At 39.3% G+C, this 16,111-nt stretch overlaps 2 protein-coding genes across 3 annotated transcripts; both read left to right on the top strand.

Moving 5' to 3' along the window:
- The first annotated feature begins 4,332 nt into the window (after positions 1–4,332).
- LOC124321027 lies at positions 4,333–7,034 on the top strand. Of its 2 annotated transcripts, none has more exons than XM_046783944.1 (6): positions 4,333–4,412; positions 4,875–4,926; positions 5,000–5,057; positions 5,139–5,264; positions 5,329–5,493; positions 5,569–7,034. In XM_046783944.1, the coding sequence occupies exons 2-6, from the start codon at positions 4,906–4,908 to the stop codon at positions 5,661–5,663; spliced, it is 465 nt and encodes a 154-aa protein (XP_046639900.1). In that variant the 5' UTR covers positions 4,333–4,412; positions 4,875–4,905; the 3' UTR covers positions 5,664–7,034. The 2 variants fall into 2 exon arrangements, with proteins under 2 accessions (XP_046639900.1, XP_046639901.1); XM_046783945.1 differs by lacking the exon at positions 4,333–4,412 and adding an exon at positions 4,486–4,631.
- LOC124321025 (scoloptoxin SSD14-like) lies at positions 6,903–9,724 on the top strand. The gene is made up of 10 exons (XM_046783942.1): positions 6,903–7,034; positions 7,308–7,493; positions 7,566–7,786; positions 7,859–8,051; positions 8,117–8,314; positions 8,389–8,638; positions 8,710–8,900; positions 8,972–9,212; positions 9,272–9,385; positions 9,462–9,724. The coding sequence occupies exons 1-10, from the start codon at positions 7,024–7,026 to the stop codon at positions 9,627–9,629; spliced, it is 1,773 nt and encodes a 590-aa protein (XP_046639898.1). The 5' UTR covers positions 6,903–7,023; the 3' UTR covers positions 9,630–9,724.
- The last annotated feature ends 6,387 nt before the right edge of the window (positions 9,725–16,111 follow it).

Genomic DNA, 16,111 nt, shown 5'->3' with positions numbered 1-16,111 from the left:
CTTAATCTGAAAAGAATCTATGAGAATAATATTGGAATACCTTATACATTTTTACGTGGAAATTTTAGAACCTTTTGATTGAACCGACTGCTGGCGGACAACTGCCCTGAATTAGTGCAGCTATACAAAACAGAACGGCGAATGCGTGTCGTTAACCTAAATGGTGACGTACCGCACATCTGCACCGATTCTGATCAAATTTCCCACCTTTGGAATAGTCAAACTTGGCAGATAAAGGAGGTCAATATAACAACTCCAAGCAAGGTGTACTGCAAATAAATTGTCAGTAATTTTTTCCGTGAATTTTATTCATATTATAGTGTTACGATAATGCCTACTGAAAAAAAAATAAAAAATTAATATCCCGTCATATAAAAATCCTTAACATTTTTTATCCAATCTACTTGTTCAAATGTTGTATTTTAAACATAATCACGCTTTTAAAAATTCTGGACATAACTAATTTTAAAACAAAAGAAAGGAAGCATTTTGGGGTGTTAAATTGATGTATGAATGGGAGACGTTATTATAGGTTTTTGGTTTTCCCATAAGTATAACGGAGAGATTTTCGATGAATGGAAATCAATGGGTTATTACGTTTATTCCCACAGACGTAATCAAATCGTCTAACTATTCCCACGATTTTGAAATAAGAATTTTTATTCTTAGTAATCACGTTTAGTTCAGCTTACAACAGCACAACACGCACTGAATGAAATTCGATGCTAAACTTGGCGTATTAACTCCATGTAAATCGTGAGAAATGAATCGCTCCCGTTATTCACCTTGATACCATATAAAATAGACCGCAATAGCTCGATTTAAGATTTTGAAATCAATTGACGTCATTAAAAAATCTTTTTTATTTTTGCGATCAAAGGGTCGAAGACTATAGAAACAATGTACGTACGTGGAGGAATCATAAACGTTTTCGCTTAATAACCGAATGGGAAGCCACCGAAGCCGGGATAAGCGGCAAACTGGGGAGCGGCGACAAAGTTGCGGACAACGGGAGCGGTGTAGTACGGCTGGGCAACTGGGACTGGAACAGGCACGCTCTTGTATTTATATTCCGGCTGCTGAACTGTCACTTCCGGTCGGACGTGGGTGTACTCAGCTGGCTGGTAGTTGACTTTGGAGAGGAGAGGAGCTCCCAAGCCAAAGTTCATAGCGCTGGCAGCGGCAACGATAGCGAGGAAAACGAAAACCTTCAAACATAAAGCTAGAATTAATTATCTAGCTTAATTTTAAAAGAATTAACGAGAAGCGATGCCGACATACCTTGTACATTTTTGAGTGGAAGTTTTTGGGAGTTGAAGACTGATTGCAAGCGGAGAACTGCTCTGAATTAGTGCAAGAAACGCGATTTTTTATACGTTGAAAGTGATTCACGGTAATCGTCTTTTCACGGCCATCTTCTCACGTTCCTATGGGAGTGGATCATACTCGTCCTTCTGCTATTGACACTCCGACGCTCGGGGGCTACTCCACCCCGAAACGAGTCTGGCTTTGATTCTTCCAACCTGTGCTCAAATTCTTGAATGTTGTTTGATGAACTTCACTTTTAATGTTTAGAGGGGGAAATATTAACGTCATTTATCTTCGGCAAAATTTTTTTTCTATTTTGTACATCCTTTGGGAATAAAATTACTGCAGGAAACTCAGTGATCGTCTGTTTTAAAACAATAAAAAGAGGAGAAAAACAGCATAAGTGTGAATACTATAAAAAAAAGACATTTTTTGAATGGATGAAAATTGATGGGTATCATACGTTTATTTCTTACAGTCGTAGTCAAATCATATAACTATTCTCACGATTATGAAATAAAATGTCTATACTTAGTAACCAACACGTTATGCTCAGCTGACAAAATAAAATATAACGCTAGACCTGATACCTGACATATTATTAATACCGTGCGGTTGTATCGTGAATAACGCACCCGTTGACCAATCATAACCCATTTGTCAAATGGAAAACCACCGAAGCCGGGATAAACTGCAAATTGGGGAGCAAGGTTGCGGACAACGGGAGCGGTGTAGTACGGCTGGGCGACTGGAACTGGGACAGGTACGCGCGCTCTTGAATTTGTATTCGCTCTTGTACTTGTACTTGAATTGTACGCTCCTGAACTGGTGCTTCAGGTCGGACGTGGGTGTACTTAGTTGGCTGTCATTTGACTATTGGGGAAATGGAGGTCCTAAACCGGAGCTCATAGCGCTAGCAGGAGCAACGATAAGGAGAAAAACGACAACCTTTCCAACGCAACACGTCTCTTTTAATATAATTATCTTTTTATTTAAAAACAATCTACTGAGAAGAATATTGATGTACCTTATACATTTTTGCATGGAAATTTTAGAACCTTATGACTGACTGTTGGTGGACAACTTCGCTCGAATTAGTGGTAGTATATTTTATGCATAGCAGTAAAGCAGAACGACTGGTGCGTGCGTCGTTAACCTGTATAGTGACGCTCAGCACACCTGTAGGTATAGCTTCTGGTCGACTTTACCACCTTCTTTTTTTGGTTCATTTTAGCACCTTAAGAATAGTTGAAATAGGCAAATACAAGGGTTTATTCCAAATAAATTGTCACTATTCAATTATTCATTAATCAGTATGATATAGCATATAGGGCAGTGTGTAAACCCCTTGAAAAGTACGAATAAATGAAAAAAAAAAACGATCCTGTGATATAAAATCTACAGTAAAATATTTTAATCTTGTCAAAATTTTTGTAAGAATATAAACAACTTCAGAAATTCGGAAATTCTAGACATAATAGATTTTAAAAGAGAGTTCTAAGGGTATTTTTGGGTGTTAAATTGTATAAATGGGAGCGTTTATTGGGACTTAGGTTTTCCCATAAGTATAATGGAGAGATTTTCGATGAATGAAAATCGAGGGGGTATTTCGTTGACTCCCACAATTGTAGTCAAATCGTATATAAACTATTCTCACGATTTTGAATTAAAATTTTTATTCTTAGTAAACCACGTTTAGTTCAGCTGACAATATGTATTGAATGCTGATTGAATGAAATTCGATGCTAAACTTGGCATATTAACTCCGCGAATCCATTGTGAGAAATGGATCTAACCCGCCTTGATACCAGCTCATATAAAAATAAACCAAAATAGCTCGATTTACGATTTTCGATACGGAAGTTGACAGTTGACGTCGTTAAAAAATTTTTTTTATTGTTGCGATCAAAGGGTCGAAGACTATAGAAACAATGTACGTGGAGGAATCATAAACGTTTTCGCTTAATAACCGAATGGGAAGCCACCGAAGCCGGGGTAAGCGGCAAACTGGGGAGCGGCGACAAAGTTGCGGACAACGGGAGCGGTGTAGTACGGCTGGGCAACTGGGACTGGAACAGGCACGCTCTTGTATTTATATTCCGGCTGCTGAATTGTCACTTCCGGTCGGACGTGGGTATACTCGGCTGGCTGGTAGTTGACTTTGGAGAGGAGAGGAGCTCCCAAGCCGAAGTTCATAGCGCTGGCAGCGGCGACGATAGCGAGGAAAACGAAAACCTTTAAACATAAAGTTATACAAAATTAATTTCTTTAATCTTAACTTTAAAATAAAAAATGAATTAGAAAAATGATGCTGAAATACCTTGTACATTTTTGAGTGGAAGTTTTTGGGAGTTGAAGACTGATTGCAAGCGGAGAACTGCTCTGAATTAGTGCAAGAAACGCGCTCTTTTTATACGTTGAAAGTGATCCACGGTAATCGTCCTTTCACGGCCATCTTTTCACATTCTTATGGGAGTGGATCGTACTCGTCCTTCTGCTATCGGCACTCCGATGCTCGGGGGCTACTCCACCCCGAAACGAGTCTGGCTTTAATTTTGCCAACCTTGAATTTCGGAAGCGCGCTTGACGCTTCACTATCATTGTAAACAGATCAGCCAACAAATCTAAGCGAGCATGAGTGTGGACCCCATTACTGATTTTCTCGTTCTTATTCTGCTTTACCTTGAATTCCTTCCCGGTTCAAAAACCGGCGCGAAAATGTCCTATTTACGTATCGATGTGATGAAACCGAAACTTTCGGTTTTTTGAAGCGATTTAATTCATTTGAATTATGGGGAAGAAATCGTTTGATAACTAACACATCCGTGAACTTTAATTCATTATCGCCTGTGATAGAATACTATGCACCAAACCAAAAAGAAGAAACGTGAAAAATATTATGATATGAATAGCAAACAGTATGCCTGTTTTAAAAGTTGCCTATAGGGCGGCACTGTCCGCCAATACCAGATAAAAGGGTAGGTACGGAAAATCTAACGGAAAAAAAACCCTGGCTCTCATACATCCGTGAGTGAATCTTGAATATCAAAAAGATTCCGGCACTATCCATTACGTTACTTTGCCCGCTGCGCATCTCCCAGAAGGTCAGTGTCCACAAACGGTCCAAACTTTTTATTTTACGTTTGTTTTTCGTTGATGTAGATTTAATTTACCCAGTATATCCATCTGATGAAATCAGATTTTTTATTTTTATTTTTGAAAAATGATTTCATAATCATTTTGTTGCTTTAGTTGGGTGTGTCGATCGGGACACTCACGAGTTTAAGCCCGGGGGCACCGATGCAATACATGACGGACTTGGGGTGATAGCTTCTTTTGAATTTTTATTATACATTGATCAAGTCCCGTTATTCTTTCCCGAGTCCGGGAGCAAGTTTCATAGGCTTTTATTTTACGTTCTGCTGTTGTTCAACCCGCTCTTTTGTTTTTGAACCATGGTTTTAGACAAAGTTAATTAACATTAGATAGGCTTTTATTTAAATCATCAAGATAAATATTTGAGCTCACTAGGCCTACTGTGAAATAAATATTGAAACTTTTTTTAGAAAGATTTACAAAACCTTCGTGAAGTAAAAAATGGCAATTTCCTTGTTGAAGGTAAGAAATATTATTTGAATTATTTTTAAAGTTAGTTAGATACCAATTAATATTCTGGTGTTTTATTGTGCAGCCAGTAGTTGCCTGTGTGCTAATAATAACCTTTAGCTTTGAATCATCAACTGTTTCCGGTTAGTTTGAATTTGTCATTTCACCCTTAAAATTTAGCTCCTCTGTTTTTTTTTTAAACTAAACGATAATTCAACGAATAGGTGGTTCGTTGGGTTCATGTGAAGGACTAAGAGTTGACAGGCTGGAAAAAGGTGAATTTATGACAGCCAGCAAATGCATTTCATTATTTGGCACATGCTGCGGTACCGAACCTGCCATTGACAAAGGTATAATTAAAATAGATTACTTGATATTTATTTTTTTCCTGATCTTATTCTTTACATTTGTTAGCTAACGAAGACCCAAGAAAGATGAAATCCAGTGCTCTGTGCTACACTTGCTATAACAGCAACATCAGCGTAAAATGCACCGACGATTTGTTGAAAACTGAAGACAGTCTGGGGGCTGAATCCTGCCAGAGGCTTGGCGGTGTATGCTGTGATGCAACGTCGAACGGTTTGGTTCAATTTTTTATTTAACAATGAATTACACGAGTTGATAATTTTATTATGTTGAAACAATTCGGATTAGGTGGTTCGGCTTTTAATGCTGAAGAATATTTGTATAATCATGGATCACAAACGTGCAATTATTGCTACAGCGGAATTCCTCAAGTAAGCGGCTGAGACAACAAATGTTATTATTGAATGGCGATTTATTTATGCATTTCTTGAGATATTTAATTCAGTAATATTTATTTAAAGTTTTAAATAAATTTATAACGCAATGTTTCATGGTCTGCAACTCAAAATCTCATCATCTCCGATTGAATGAATTCATTGGTGAACCTCAAACCTCAACAACGTAGTCAATTGGTTTGATGATCTCATTTTCCTATCAGTTTGCTGGTGAGTTGACCCAATATTGAATCTATTAGCATGCCCTTGTATTGACCGGAAACAACTGTAATTGTTTCTGAAGTGGCTCGGGTAAAAATAGTATACCGGTCAAGGTTTTCACAAGGCCTGAACCGTCAACGTTCTTGTGTCGAAATTCACACTTTAGTCCATATAGTGTTACTTTTTGTTTGATACTGGCCACTGTTTGTTGGAGTGTCACCAGGGAATAACTTCGGTTATTAATGATTATTGCATTGTCTGTCCTGGTTACCCAGACGAAGGACTTGGGAAACTCACCGGCTCCGCGGAAAACGGAAGTGTAATGCATTCTCAAAGACCTGAGTTTTGCGTGCTCTGAAACTGACATATTTTTGCCATATCTGTCTGTAGAGAGGTCAAGGTTTCCTCATTTATGAGTGTAACAGCCACACCCTTTTTCTCAATCCAAAGAGAAAACACCAGAAGTTTTCGTGACGATGTATCAATAAAAGCCGGCAATAACGCGAGAAGGAAGGTTGAGGAGGAGACGGGAACCAGACGTCACTTTAGTGATCCAGTCATCCAGCCCGTGAGGACCGTGACTCCGTGCGCTAACCCAGTGCATTGTTGGGACAAAATTGAATTCTGTGCGCCCATTAAGAAAATTCAATTCAGAAAAATCGATGTAAACATCACGCCGCATTACGCAATTATTGCAGAGTAAAAGTAAAAGTGCAGTGGGGGAGTCGGAGATTTGGAAACCTGAAAACTCTCGACTCAAGGTCAACGCCGTGAGTAAATCTTAAAAAAAAAGGCATCACTTTTTTTTTCAAATCAATAGAAAAGGTAGCCTTGATTGGCTACAACTACATGTTAGCTGAAAGACGAAATCGTGAACAAAAGAAGTGAAGTGTGTATATCTGCAAGGTCAGCAGTGTGGCAAACCGGTTGTTCTCTTTGTATTTGTCTTCAGTTGGAAAAAGGTATACAGCCGAACAAGAATTCAACTTTGAAAGTCCATCAGCGCACAACAGCAAAAGCGCACATCAACAGTTAATCACAGCGAACGAAATCTGCTTCCTTGATTTCACGTGTTTTTCGTTTTACGTCGTTTCAAATTCTTAATTTTCGTTGTTCCATCTGTGCAACGTATCTTCTGCAGCACATCATGGCAAAAGAGTAGGAAACCTTTTATCACATTCCTCGATATTTTATAGACAACTTGACAACTTCCTAGTTTTGCGAACAACAGATTTTTGAATAGTGTAGACATGACGTATTTACATTGTTTTGTTTCTTGTGCTGTGTTTGCCTATAAGTCGGAATAACATCATCATTTACAAAGAGACGCATTTTAACTGAGAATTGTGAAATTGTTGTATAAACCAGCGGATAAATAATTAACGATTTCAAACTATTGTTATTATTATTATTATTATTTTTTTAATGCAGAAACAGAAAAAAGTTGTTGACAAGAATATTTTGGACAACCGTTGCTTTGGTATTAATGGCCTTACTGGGCGTTGGGATGATATTCGAAATTTTCGATCTCAAGAAGGTCACGACCCCATCCAAATTGGGAAAATTCAAGAAAGCGGCTGTCAGCTCTGGCGGCATACCTTGCTCGAAAATCGGACGGTATTATCGCGGATTACAATTATAATTAATAACATTTGAGTGGTTCTCTTAATTCTTCTTCTTTTTTTGCAGTGTGGTGTTGGAGGACGGAGGAAATGCAGTCGATTCCGCGATCGCCACCGCCTTTTGCATCGGCGCAGTTAATCCCCAGAGTGCCGGAATTGGCGGAGGCTTTTTTATGACCCTCTACGATCCAGTGAACCAAACAGCTCAATGTCTCGACGCACGAGAAGTAGCGCCTATCGCCGCCACCAAAAATATGTTTCAAAAGAAGTCATCCAGCTCTCAATATGGTCAGATAGTTGGTAGAAAACCCCCGTGATTAAATTAATTTAGCTATCTTGGTGTTCTTGCGTGTGGTATAGGTGGTTTGGCCGTGGCGGTTCCGGGTGAATTAGCTGGATATTGGGCTGCCCATCAGAAGTACGGGAAACTACCTTGGTCTCGTTTAGTTCTACCAACTGCTGAAATGGTTGAAAAAGGAATTGAAGTCAACAGTCACCTCGCCAACGCGTTGAAAGTGGAACAGAAATTGATCATGGAAGAGCCTTCAATGCGGTAATTTCATTATATTGCCCTACATGTATTAACCTGTTACAAACTGTGATGTCGTTTACAATTAGAGTTTTTTTGAATGAGGAAACGGGCCAAGTAAAGAAATTAGGCGACGTTGTGAAAAATCCAACATTCGCTCAGACATTGAAAACGATCGCTAGCGAAGGTGTTGGCAGTTTTTACAATGGAATCCTAGGCGACACATTAGTTGAGAATATACAGAAGAAAGGTGGAATTATAACCAAAGAAGACTTGATGCAATATCGGTAATTATAATCATGACGAATGATTTGCCGTTTCTATATCAAGGCAGTTATTAAATCGTTGCGTTGTTCAACAGCCCCGAATGGAAGGCTCCCATCAAAGTGGAATTGAAAAACAAAATTACAGTGTACTCTATGCCACCACCAGGATCAGGAATTTTGACTGCTTTCATCCTCAACATTTTAGACGGTCACATTGAAAGCGAAAACACTGCAAGGTCGTCTCGTGATCCAACTAATTACCATCGGATTGCGGAAGCCTTTAAGCACGCCTTCGCTCAACGATCGAAATTGGCCGACCCTCATTTCGTTCCTGAAGTAAACGAGGTTAGATCAAATCATAAAGTCACGAAATCATTCGTAGAGTACCTTAAACCTATTTTTTTTTTTTGTTCTAGTTGATTGATATCCTGTCGTCTAAAGCTCTGGCTTCTGAAACCTACGCTAAAATCAACGACTCATTTACTTCTAACAACCCAGAATTTTACGGCGCAGTTTCCTACAGTCCGGAGGATCATGGCACTTCTCACATTTCTGTCCTGGATGGTAATGGAATGGCCGTCGCCATCACGTCAACTTTGAATCACTTGTAAGCATGAAAACAATGCACACTTCACCAAAAGAAAATAGCTACTAAAATAGTTAATTGAATTGTTGCAGCTTTGGGGCTGGATTTGCTTCAGAGCAGACTGGTATAATCCTGAACGCTGAGATGGATGACTTTTCTACCCCGAACGTCCACAAATACGAGATGCCTCCCAGTCCAGTGAATTTCATTGAACCGGGTAAACGACCCTTGTCTTCCATGACGCCCACCATCCTCGTCAATTCGACAACTGGCCGTGTCCGTTCTGTCATAGGAGCGGCCGGTGGCACTAAAATCACTACAGCAACAGCCTATGTAAGATCCAATGTGGAATATTCAAGATATCAAATATTTTAGCTCATATAGTTGATTAGGCAATCATCCGAAATCTCTGGTTTGGTGAAACGATCAAAGAAGCCATCGACAGTCCGAGGATCCATCACCAATTGTTTCCCATGAACTTTCAATATGAAAAGGGTTTTTCAGCGGTAAATTTTATTTGCTATTGGACTTCGATTACCGGATAGTTTGAAGCTGTGCTAACTATTGAAATCTATATGACAGGACATAATCAAGGACATGGTGGAAAGAGGACACAATGTAACCGATGGCGAGTACACGGGTGGGGCTACGGTGTGCGGCGTAACGGTGGAAAAGGACGGATTCATTTACGCAAATTCTGACTGGGGGAAAAGTGGAGGTGTCGATGGCATCGACGCAGTAAACTCATAGAATCAAGGGACGATAGTTTTATTTTGAATTTATCATATCACCTTTTTGTATTTGTAAAACATGTACCATTATACAGGAAACGAGTCAACCGTTAATCTTAATATTACAAGTGCCTAGAAAACTCGAGAAAACCTTGATTTTATACTGGCTATTTTCTGTTAGTTCTAATAGGTATTCTGTATAGGCTACAGGTAAGTAAACCCGTTTGGATCATTATAATACGTTTCTTCTATCCAATTAATTTACCTTATAGGTTGGTGTTGCTAATCCCGTTAACATCCCCTTATTATCTAAAAGAAGTAGTTAATGTAATTAATAATTGAAATGATTGATGAGGTTTATTATGAACACCATTTTTCTGTTTCGAATAGTCATAGATCCTAATTGCTGATTGACTACAGTTAATTATTTAATCTCCTTGAGGTTCCCCTCAAGTCTCCCATGCATGCGAGAATTTTTCCCGATTTTTCCTGGAAACTCTCCCTTACAAAAATCGCAACGTATAAGGCAAAGTAGGCCATTCAAAATAAGCAATAAATATAAAATTCAAATTAACCCGTAGAATTCGCTATAGATAATAATAAAAAAAAAACACAAAACACTGATCCTACTTTGCAGCAATGTGGGACTGACTGATACGACTATAGGAAACCCCCCCGACTATTTTGTTTGTCATTATTTTTCCTTCAATATTTTGTAAGATTTAAATTTTTTCTTTCTTCTCCACGGAGAAAATCCATCGGAAAACGAAATCGTCAGTGCCACTCCATTATTTTGCCATTTCACCATGAAAAACAGCGCTTTCTCGTAGTCTTTAAACTAATCAAGACATATCCACTTCCTTTACACATTCTGAAAGCTCAAGCTCAAGCTCAAAGATCAACAATTCATGTAAATCATGAAATCAATAGTTCAATACTTAGATTATCTTATTCAAATTTAGTTTACGACTTATTCAGATTTACTACTAAGAATTATAGGATATCTGCACAAAATACACGAAAATTTGAATTTCAGGGATTCGATGCAACGCTGCCATTATTTATAAAGCCTCTTGGACGCCCTTGGTGTTTATTTTAAAACATGATTATGGTCTATGAGGAGATGGTACCGTCACCTTGTAGGATTTGGCCGTAAGGCCTCGTCACAGCTTTTTGAGGCTGTGTTTCAAAGTGAGATCCCCCGGGTGGGTGGAAGAGGGGGAGAAGGAAAGTAAGGACGGTCCAGAAAACGACATCAGAGCAGCTACTGCCACCATGCGTAGCGTTACTAGACTAAGCAAAAGAACAGTTTTTTTTCTATGCCCTGGCCAAAGGAAAAACATTCGAATTTTGTTCAATAACATGTGATGAATCTCGCATTTTTTAACAAAATTAGGTCTTCTATCAATTCTGTATAAAAAATAATAAAACACGGAAAATAAAAAATAAACATTTTCTAGACCCAGATTTGAACCTAAGACTTCGAACTTGGGAACCGACCGCTCTTCAGCAGAAACACCGAAAACGTCAATAATGGTTGTACAGTAGGCACCAAAAGTGTCCGGACACCAGAGAGAACCTTACGGGAAACCGCTGTTTTCGCAAGGCGAAAAAGTGGTCAAATTTTCATTCGATTTGAATGAAAATTTTTCTGTAGGTTCTCTCGGGTCCTAGAAACAATCCCAATTCTTTTTAGAATTTTAAAATAATGGGAAGGGTAGGAGTTTGGCGAACCTAAAAGTGTCCAGACAGTAGAGAGGCCCATATGTAAATGGGTTTACTTTAGGTTCCAATTGTGACTCACTATGGGAAATGCTAGAGAAACGCAAATGGTCTTAAAAAAAGATCTGCGTTTCTTCTATGGCACCCGTGAGTCACGAATTTTTAAAACAATTAGTGTTCTTTCCCTACCCACCCTCAAAATTGTTCAGATCTCCACTTCTGAGAGCCGTGCGCTGCTGCCGGGTTTACGGAATTGCTTACTCTCCCCCACGTCTTTCTGAAACAAAGGGGTTTAGTAGTGACGGGGGGAAGAGTATTGCTTGAAAACGCAATAATAACAAAGACACCTTTTCTGGGGGCAACTTGTGTTGCTGGGTTAGAGATGGGAGGGAAAATTTTTCGGAAAATTTAGTTCATGACGCCATCGCTAGGTGTGTTGTTTCCTATAAGAATAGGATGGGCCATTCTACCCCGTTTACTCCAGCAAATTGCCCCGAGAATCGACCAACCCTCCTTCATTTTCAAAGCGCTTTTGGTTGTAAACGAAGAAAATTGTTACAAACTAAAAATACGCTTTTGATAGCAAATTTTTTCTCTTTTTTTAAGCCTAGCGGGAATAAAAAATATTGAGAAATAAAGAAGTGGGGGCTCATAAACAAAAAAAGCGTCAACTAGTACAACTCTCCCCTTTATAGACTAGTGTTGAAAGAAGAAGACAAAGTATCCATGTATATGTATGTATACAGTTATAGTTATAGGCATATGTGCCGTTGCTGTTGCTGCCAGCACGCCCCCCTCTCTTCTTTCGCATGCACCGCCACCGAGTCACCACCACAAATTCTTTTCTTTCTTATTATATTTATATATAAAGCCATATAGGCTGTGAGACGTGATCCGAGACAAGACTCTTCTTCTTCCTATACTATACTCTCTGCATTCCGAATTCAATCGATATAGCTCGCCCCGCCCCCGCCCGCCACCCCCCCCCCCCCCCGCTGTTAAATACACATGCGTATGTTCATATTAGGCTTATTCTTACTTTACGATTCAGCGTAAAAATTTGAATTAGAATTGTAATTTTCATTAATTTTCGTAGTTCAGCCGCATAGTAGCGTGCGTAAAAGTACAAATTCGTTCGCAGTTACACATGCGGTTGTTCATTTTAGGCTAATTCTGACCTGATATTCCGATTCAACGTCAAAAATTGAGTTAGTTGTGTAATTTTCATTTTTTGAAGTTTGGTAATACTTGCGTTAAGTTGGATTTTCAAAAGAATCATTTGTTCATTTAAATTTTTCTAGTTCATCCGCCTTTATTTGTACAGTCCCCTCCATAAGTATGGGATCACCCCGCGCCGTTCCATTAGGCGGCGTGTATTTTTCATATGGGTTTTTCGGGTGGCAAAAATCGAAAAAATGACATAAATTCACCAAACTTGGGATTTATGTCATTTTACATCTTTTCTATTGTCTGAATTTTTTTCAGATTTTTTCCCCTATTTTTTATGCCTAGAAAAGTGGCGCACAAAGTATCGGATCACTCCGACGCCGGCCGTGTTGTCTGATGGCGCAAATGGGCTTTTCATATTGCTTTTTATATATTTAATTTTAAGAAGGAATTTTTATATTCAAACCCTTTTTACATTTCCTTTTTATAAATTAACTGTAAGATTTCCATTATGATCGGAACCATTTCCGAATTTTCCCAGATTTATTAATTTCCCCAGTTGCTAAAATAAGAGACTACAGAAGAGTTCATTTAGGGTTTGCAACCTCTATCGCCTGCCGTAGGCCGAAAAATTAGTGTCTTTTCTATACGCCCCTTAAGTAAAAAAGGAAGCAGAGTGCCAGAGTGTCAGTTTTTCTCGGTACCACGGTAAACAGGGTCTCATCAGGATGGCAACGCAGTTAGCCCTACCGGGGCCGCACACCCCGTTGTTCCGGCATCCACCCAGCCTTAATCCTGTCTGCCCTGAAAGTAGTCCTAGCTTCCGGCATGTTCATTAATTTTGGGGTGACGAGTTCCCCTGCCATAGGTCTTCCTGCTGTTGCGGGCCCATCATATGATCCCATTGGTGTGCCAGAAAGAGCGCTGTTTGGCACAAGGGAATCTGGCGTCCGCTACGGCATCAGTATGACTAATGTTCGGAATTAAAACTTTCCTCCCACTTCATGTGATTTCGGTGGCAGCCCTGTGTAGTTGCTTTTCCTGTTCTCCCTTGCCTGATTGGTCTTTCAAGTTATCCTTGTTTCAGTCGATTGCTCATCAATTGCTTTTGTCTTATCTTTTTCTTGTCTTCTTTCATGGTCGCATGGTTTTTATTCATTTCATTAGCCCTCTCAACCTAGCGTCTAATTGAATGTATCCATGAAAATGAGAAGCCAATCATGTCATAATTTTTCCATCTGACAAATCGCGATTCAAACCTCGGTTTTTTCGCAGACAAAGCTATGCATCTAACCTATGCTCAACCATTGACTTCTTTATCGCATCATTGGGCCGCATTGTATTGCAGTTCCATTTTAATATGATTTAAAATGATAATGACAAACTTCTGTAAAAAATATAAAAAATTATATTTTGGCCTAAATGACATTCAACTCCGTCATTTAGGCTCAATTTTTACGACGTTCAGACCCAATAAAAGTGGTCCTGAAAGACGTGGGCCCGAATTACTGGGCCTGAATGTCAGACACCCGGAACACTTATCCATTGTCAACCGTCAAAACAACTCCATCAATAAGGTAACTTTCCTCAAAAATCCAAACAACACGTCAATTTAAAAAAACTTGCTCTTACCAGATTCTCATCAACGACATGCGCTGGATGCAAACGACACCACCATCAAAGACCAATTTTTACAAAACGAAACAGCAGTTGCAATCATTGGCGTAAAAATCATGGATATTCTGCCAAACATAATTAAAGCATTGTTGTACCGAGTGTTCCAGCTTGATGGGGAGTGACACAGTTATTACAAAAAATTCATATCACTTACGTCACCTGTTGTTAGAAATGAAACTCGTTTCAAACGGCCGACGACGCGATCCAGCTGTATCATCACACTTCCGGTCCATTTACGGGAATACCGTAGCTAGGTGGCCACTCGTATTGACAGCTCGTTGTTTCATACCTTTTCGTCCCCCCTTTCTTCCTGTGTTGTACTGATTGTGTATTGTACTGTCTTGTACTGATCAGTCTTCCAATACAAACGGATCGCAGATACTAAAACTTATCATCAACTACTTTATTCATCTCAATTCGGTAAGCAAAGTTGACACTATTCCCTGCAAAACATGGCCCTTCAAACTTTATAATTGTGAAGTATTTCGTTTACTTGTAACTTAAACACCTAAAATGAACAAAACTTAAAAAACCCAAACTTTAATAAAAAAAACCCTATTCTATCATCATGTGCTTTTTTCTAATCTTACCTCGTAGAATTAAAACATTTTTAGTTAAGTGTTTGTGAAATTTTCCAGTCGTCATCGCCATTTTTACCAAAACCGCATCGGCCTGGGGCGTCAGAACCGTTTCACACACAGACACTCGACTGTAACAACATTTCTGATTTCTTCTATAAAAGTAATAAAATTGTTCATTTGAACTTAAAACTTGAATGAGATAGCCTACATTTTCTTTCTTTTTCATCCTCTAGCACTTTAGTGGAGATCCATTTAGAACTTTTTTATTCTATTCTCAACATTTGTAGCAAAAAAAAACCCAAACGGGCCAAGGCCCGCAGACTGGTACAGATGCCCGAGGGGACAGGCCCCATCCTCCCCCCCCCCACACACTCTACAAGAACACACGCGAGGGAAAAATTGAAGCTTTTCACCGCCTTTCAATTGTAGAGCCATCCAGGGTAGAATACGGCACAATGATTCGCCCACTTTATCTTGAAGACTTACAGAACATACAGCTCCGATAGGAAGCAAGAGTCAGGAGAGCACCTGAAAATCCGTATATCGGATTAGTTCCAATCATCCACAACCATACTTCGCTCTTGAACTTGAACTGAACCTAAGACCCAGATATTGCGGAGGTATTCGTTTTGGTCAGGGACAAAGGAGGCCGTTAGGTAACTGCTCCAATATACAACATCAGCCACAAGTAATCCAGGAATAAGCGGAAGAACGAGCGCAGGAAGGAGAGGAAGAAGGAGCTGTAGGAGGAGAAGAGAACAACAAGAAAGTAGAAGACGTCGTGTTTTGGGAAGGGGCTGCTAAAACTGCACCGGGAGTAGTTCAATCACCACAAGCACCCAGAGGAAGAGGACGGTCAATTCCAAAGGAAGGAGCGCCAAGCGGAAATGAACTATTCCACCGACCGGTCAATTCCGATAACAACCCAATTCAACCTTCAAGTTGAATTAAGTCAAACAAAAACAACAACTTTCTTCATTCCTTGCATTGAATTGAGCCCTTGCATGAACACACACCCAAGGAGATAGGCATTCCAGCTGAACTGCATAACTATTTTTCAATCCTTTTTCTTTTCAGTAGAAGAAAACTCCCGCTTCTACACAGAAAGTAAACGAGGGTCGTAGCCAAAAAAAAGCCATTGTGGTCTCCGTGAGACGTCGCCTTGGTTTTTTCCTGAGATATTTAAGAAATAAAAATAACCAGGAAAAAATCGCAATTTTTTTCCCCACTAATGATGCCATTGTACCCAAGTATGAAGAGTGAAAAAAATGCTCACACCAAAACATAGGTCAAGTCAATGGATTACATTATTTACCCAAATGTTTCATTTTAAGTTTAATAGTTTAGAGATTGA

The sequence above is a fragment of the Daphnia pulicaria genome, chromosome 1 (genome assembly GCF_021234035.1).
Source record: "Daphnia pulicaria isolate SC F1-1A chromosome 1, SC_F0-13Bv2, whole genome shotgun sequence".
In the NCBI taxonomy this organism is placed as follows: domain Eukaryota; kingdom Metazoa; phylum Arthropoda; class Branchiopoda; order Diplostraca; family Daphniidae; genus Daphnia; species Daphnia pulicaria.
Note: the sequence above shows the minus strand (reverse complement) of the source record. Positions and strands in the feature narration are given on the sequence as shown.

Excerpts from the sequence above, each read along its gene's own strand:
- LOC124321027 (XM_046783944.1), top strand. The coding sequence starts at position 4,906 with ATGGCAATTTCCTTGTTGAAG. Across the intron at positions 4,927-4,999 it reads TGGCAATTTCCTTGTTGAAG|CCAGTAGTTGCCTGTGTGCT; the intron begins GTAAGAAATATT and ends TTTATTGTGCAG. Across the intron at positions 5,494-5,568 it reads CTGTGATGCAACGTCGAACG|GTGGTTCGGCTTTTAATGCT; the intron begins GTTTGGTTCAAT and ends AATTCGGATTAG.
- LOC124321025 (XM_046783942.1), top strand. Across the intron at positions 8,315-8,388 it reads GAAGACTTGATGCAATATCG|CCCCGAATGGAAGGCTCCCA; the intron begins GTAATTATAATC and ends GTTGTTCAACAG. Across the intron at positions 9,213-9,271 it reads TCACTACAGCAACAGCCTAT|GCAATCATCCGAAATCTCTG; the intron begins GTAAGATCCAAT and ends ATAGTTGATTAG.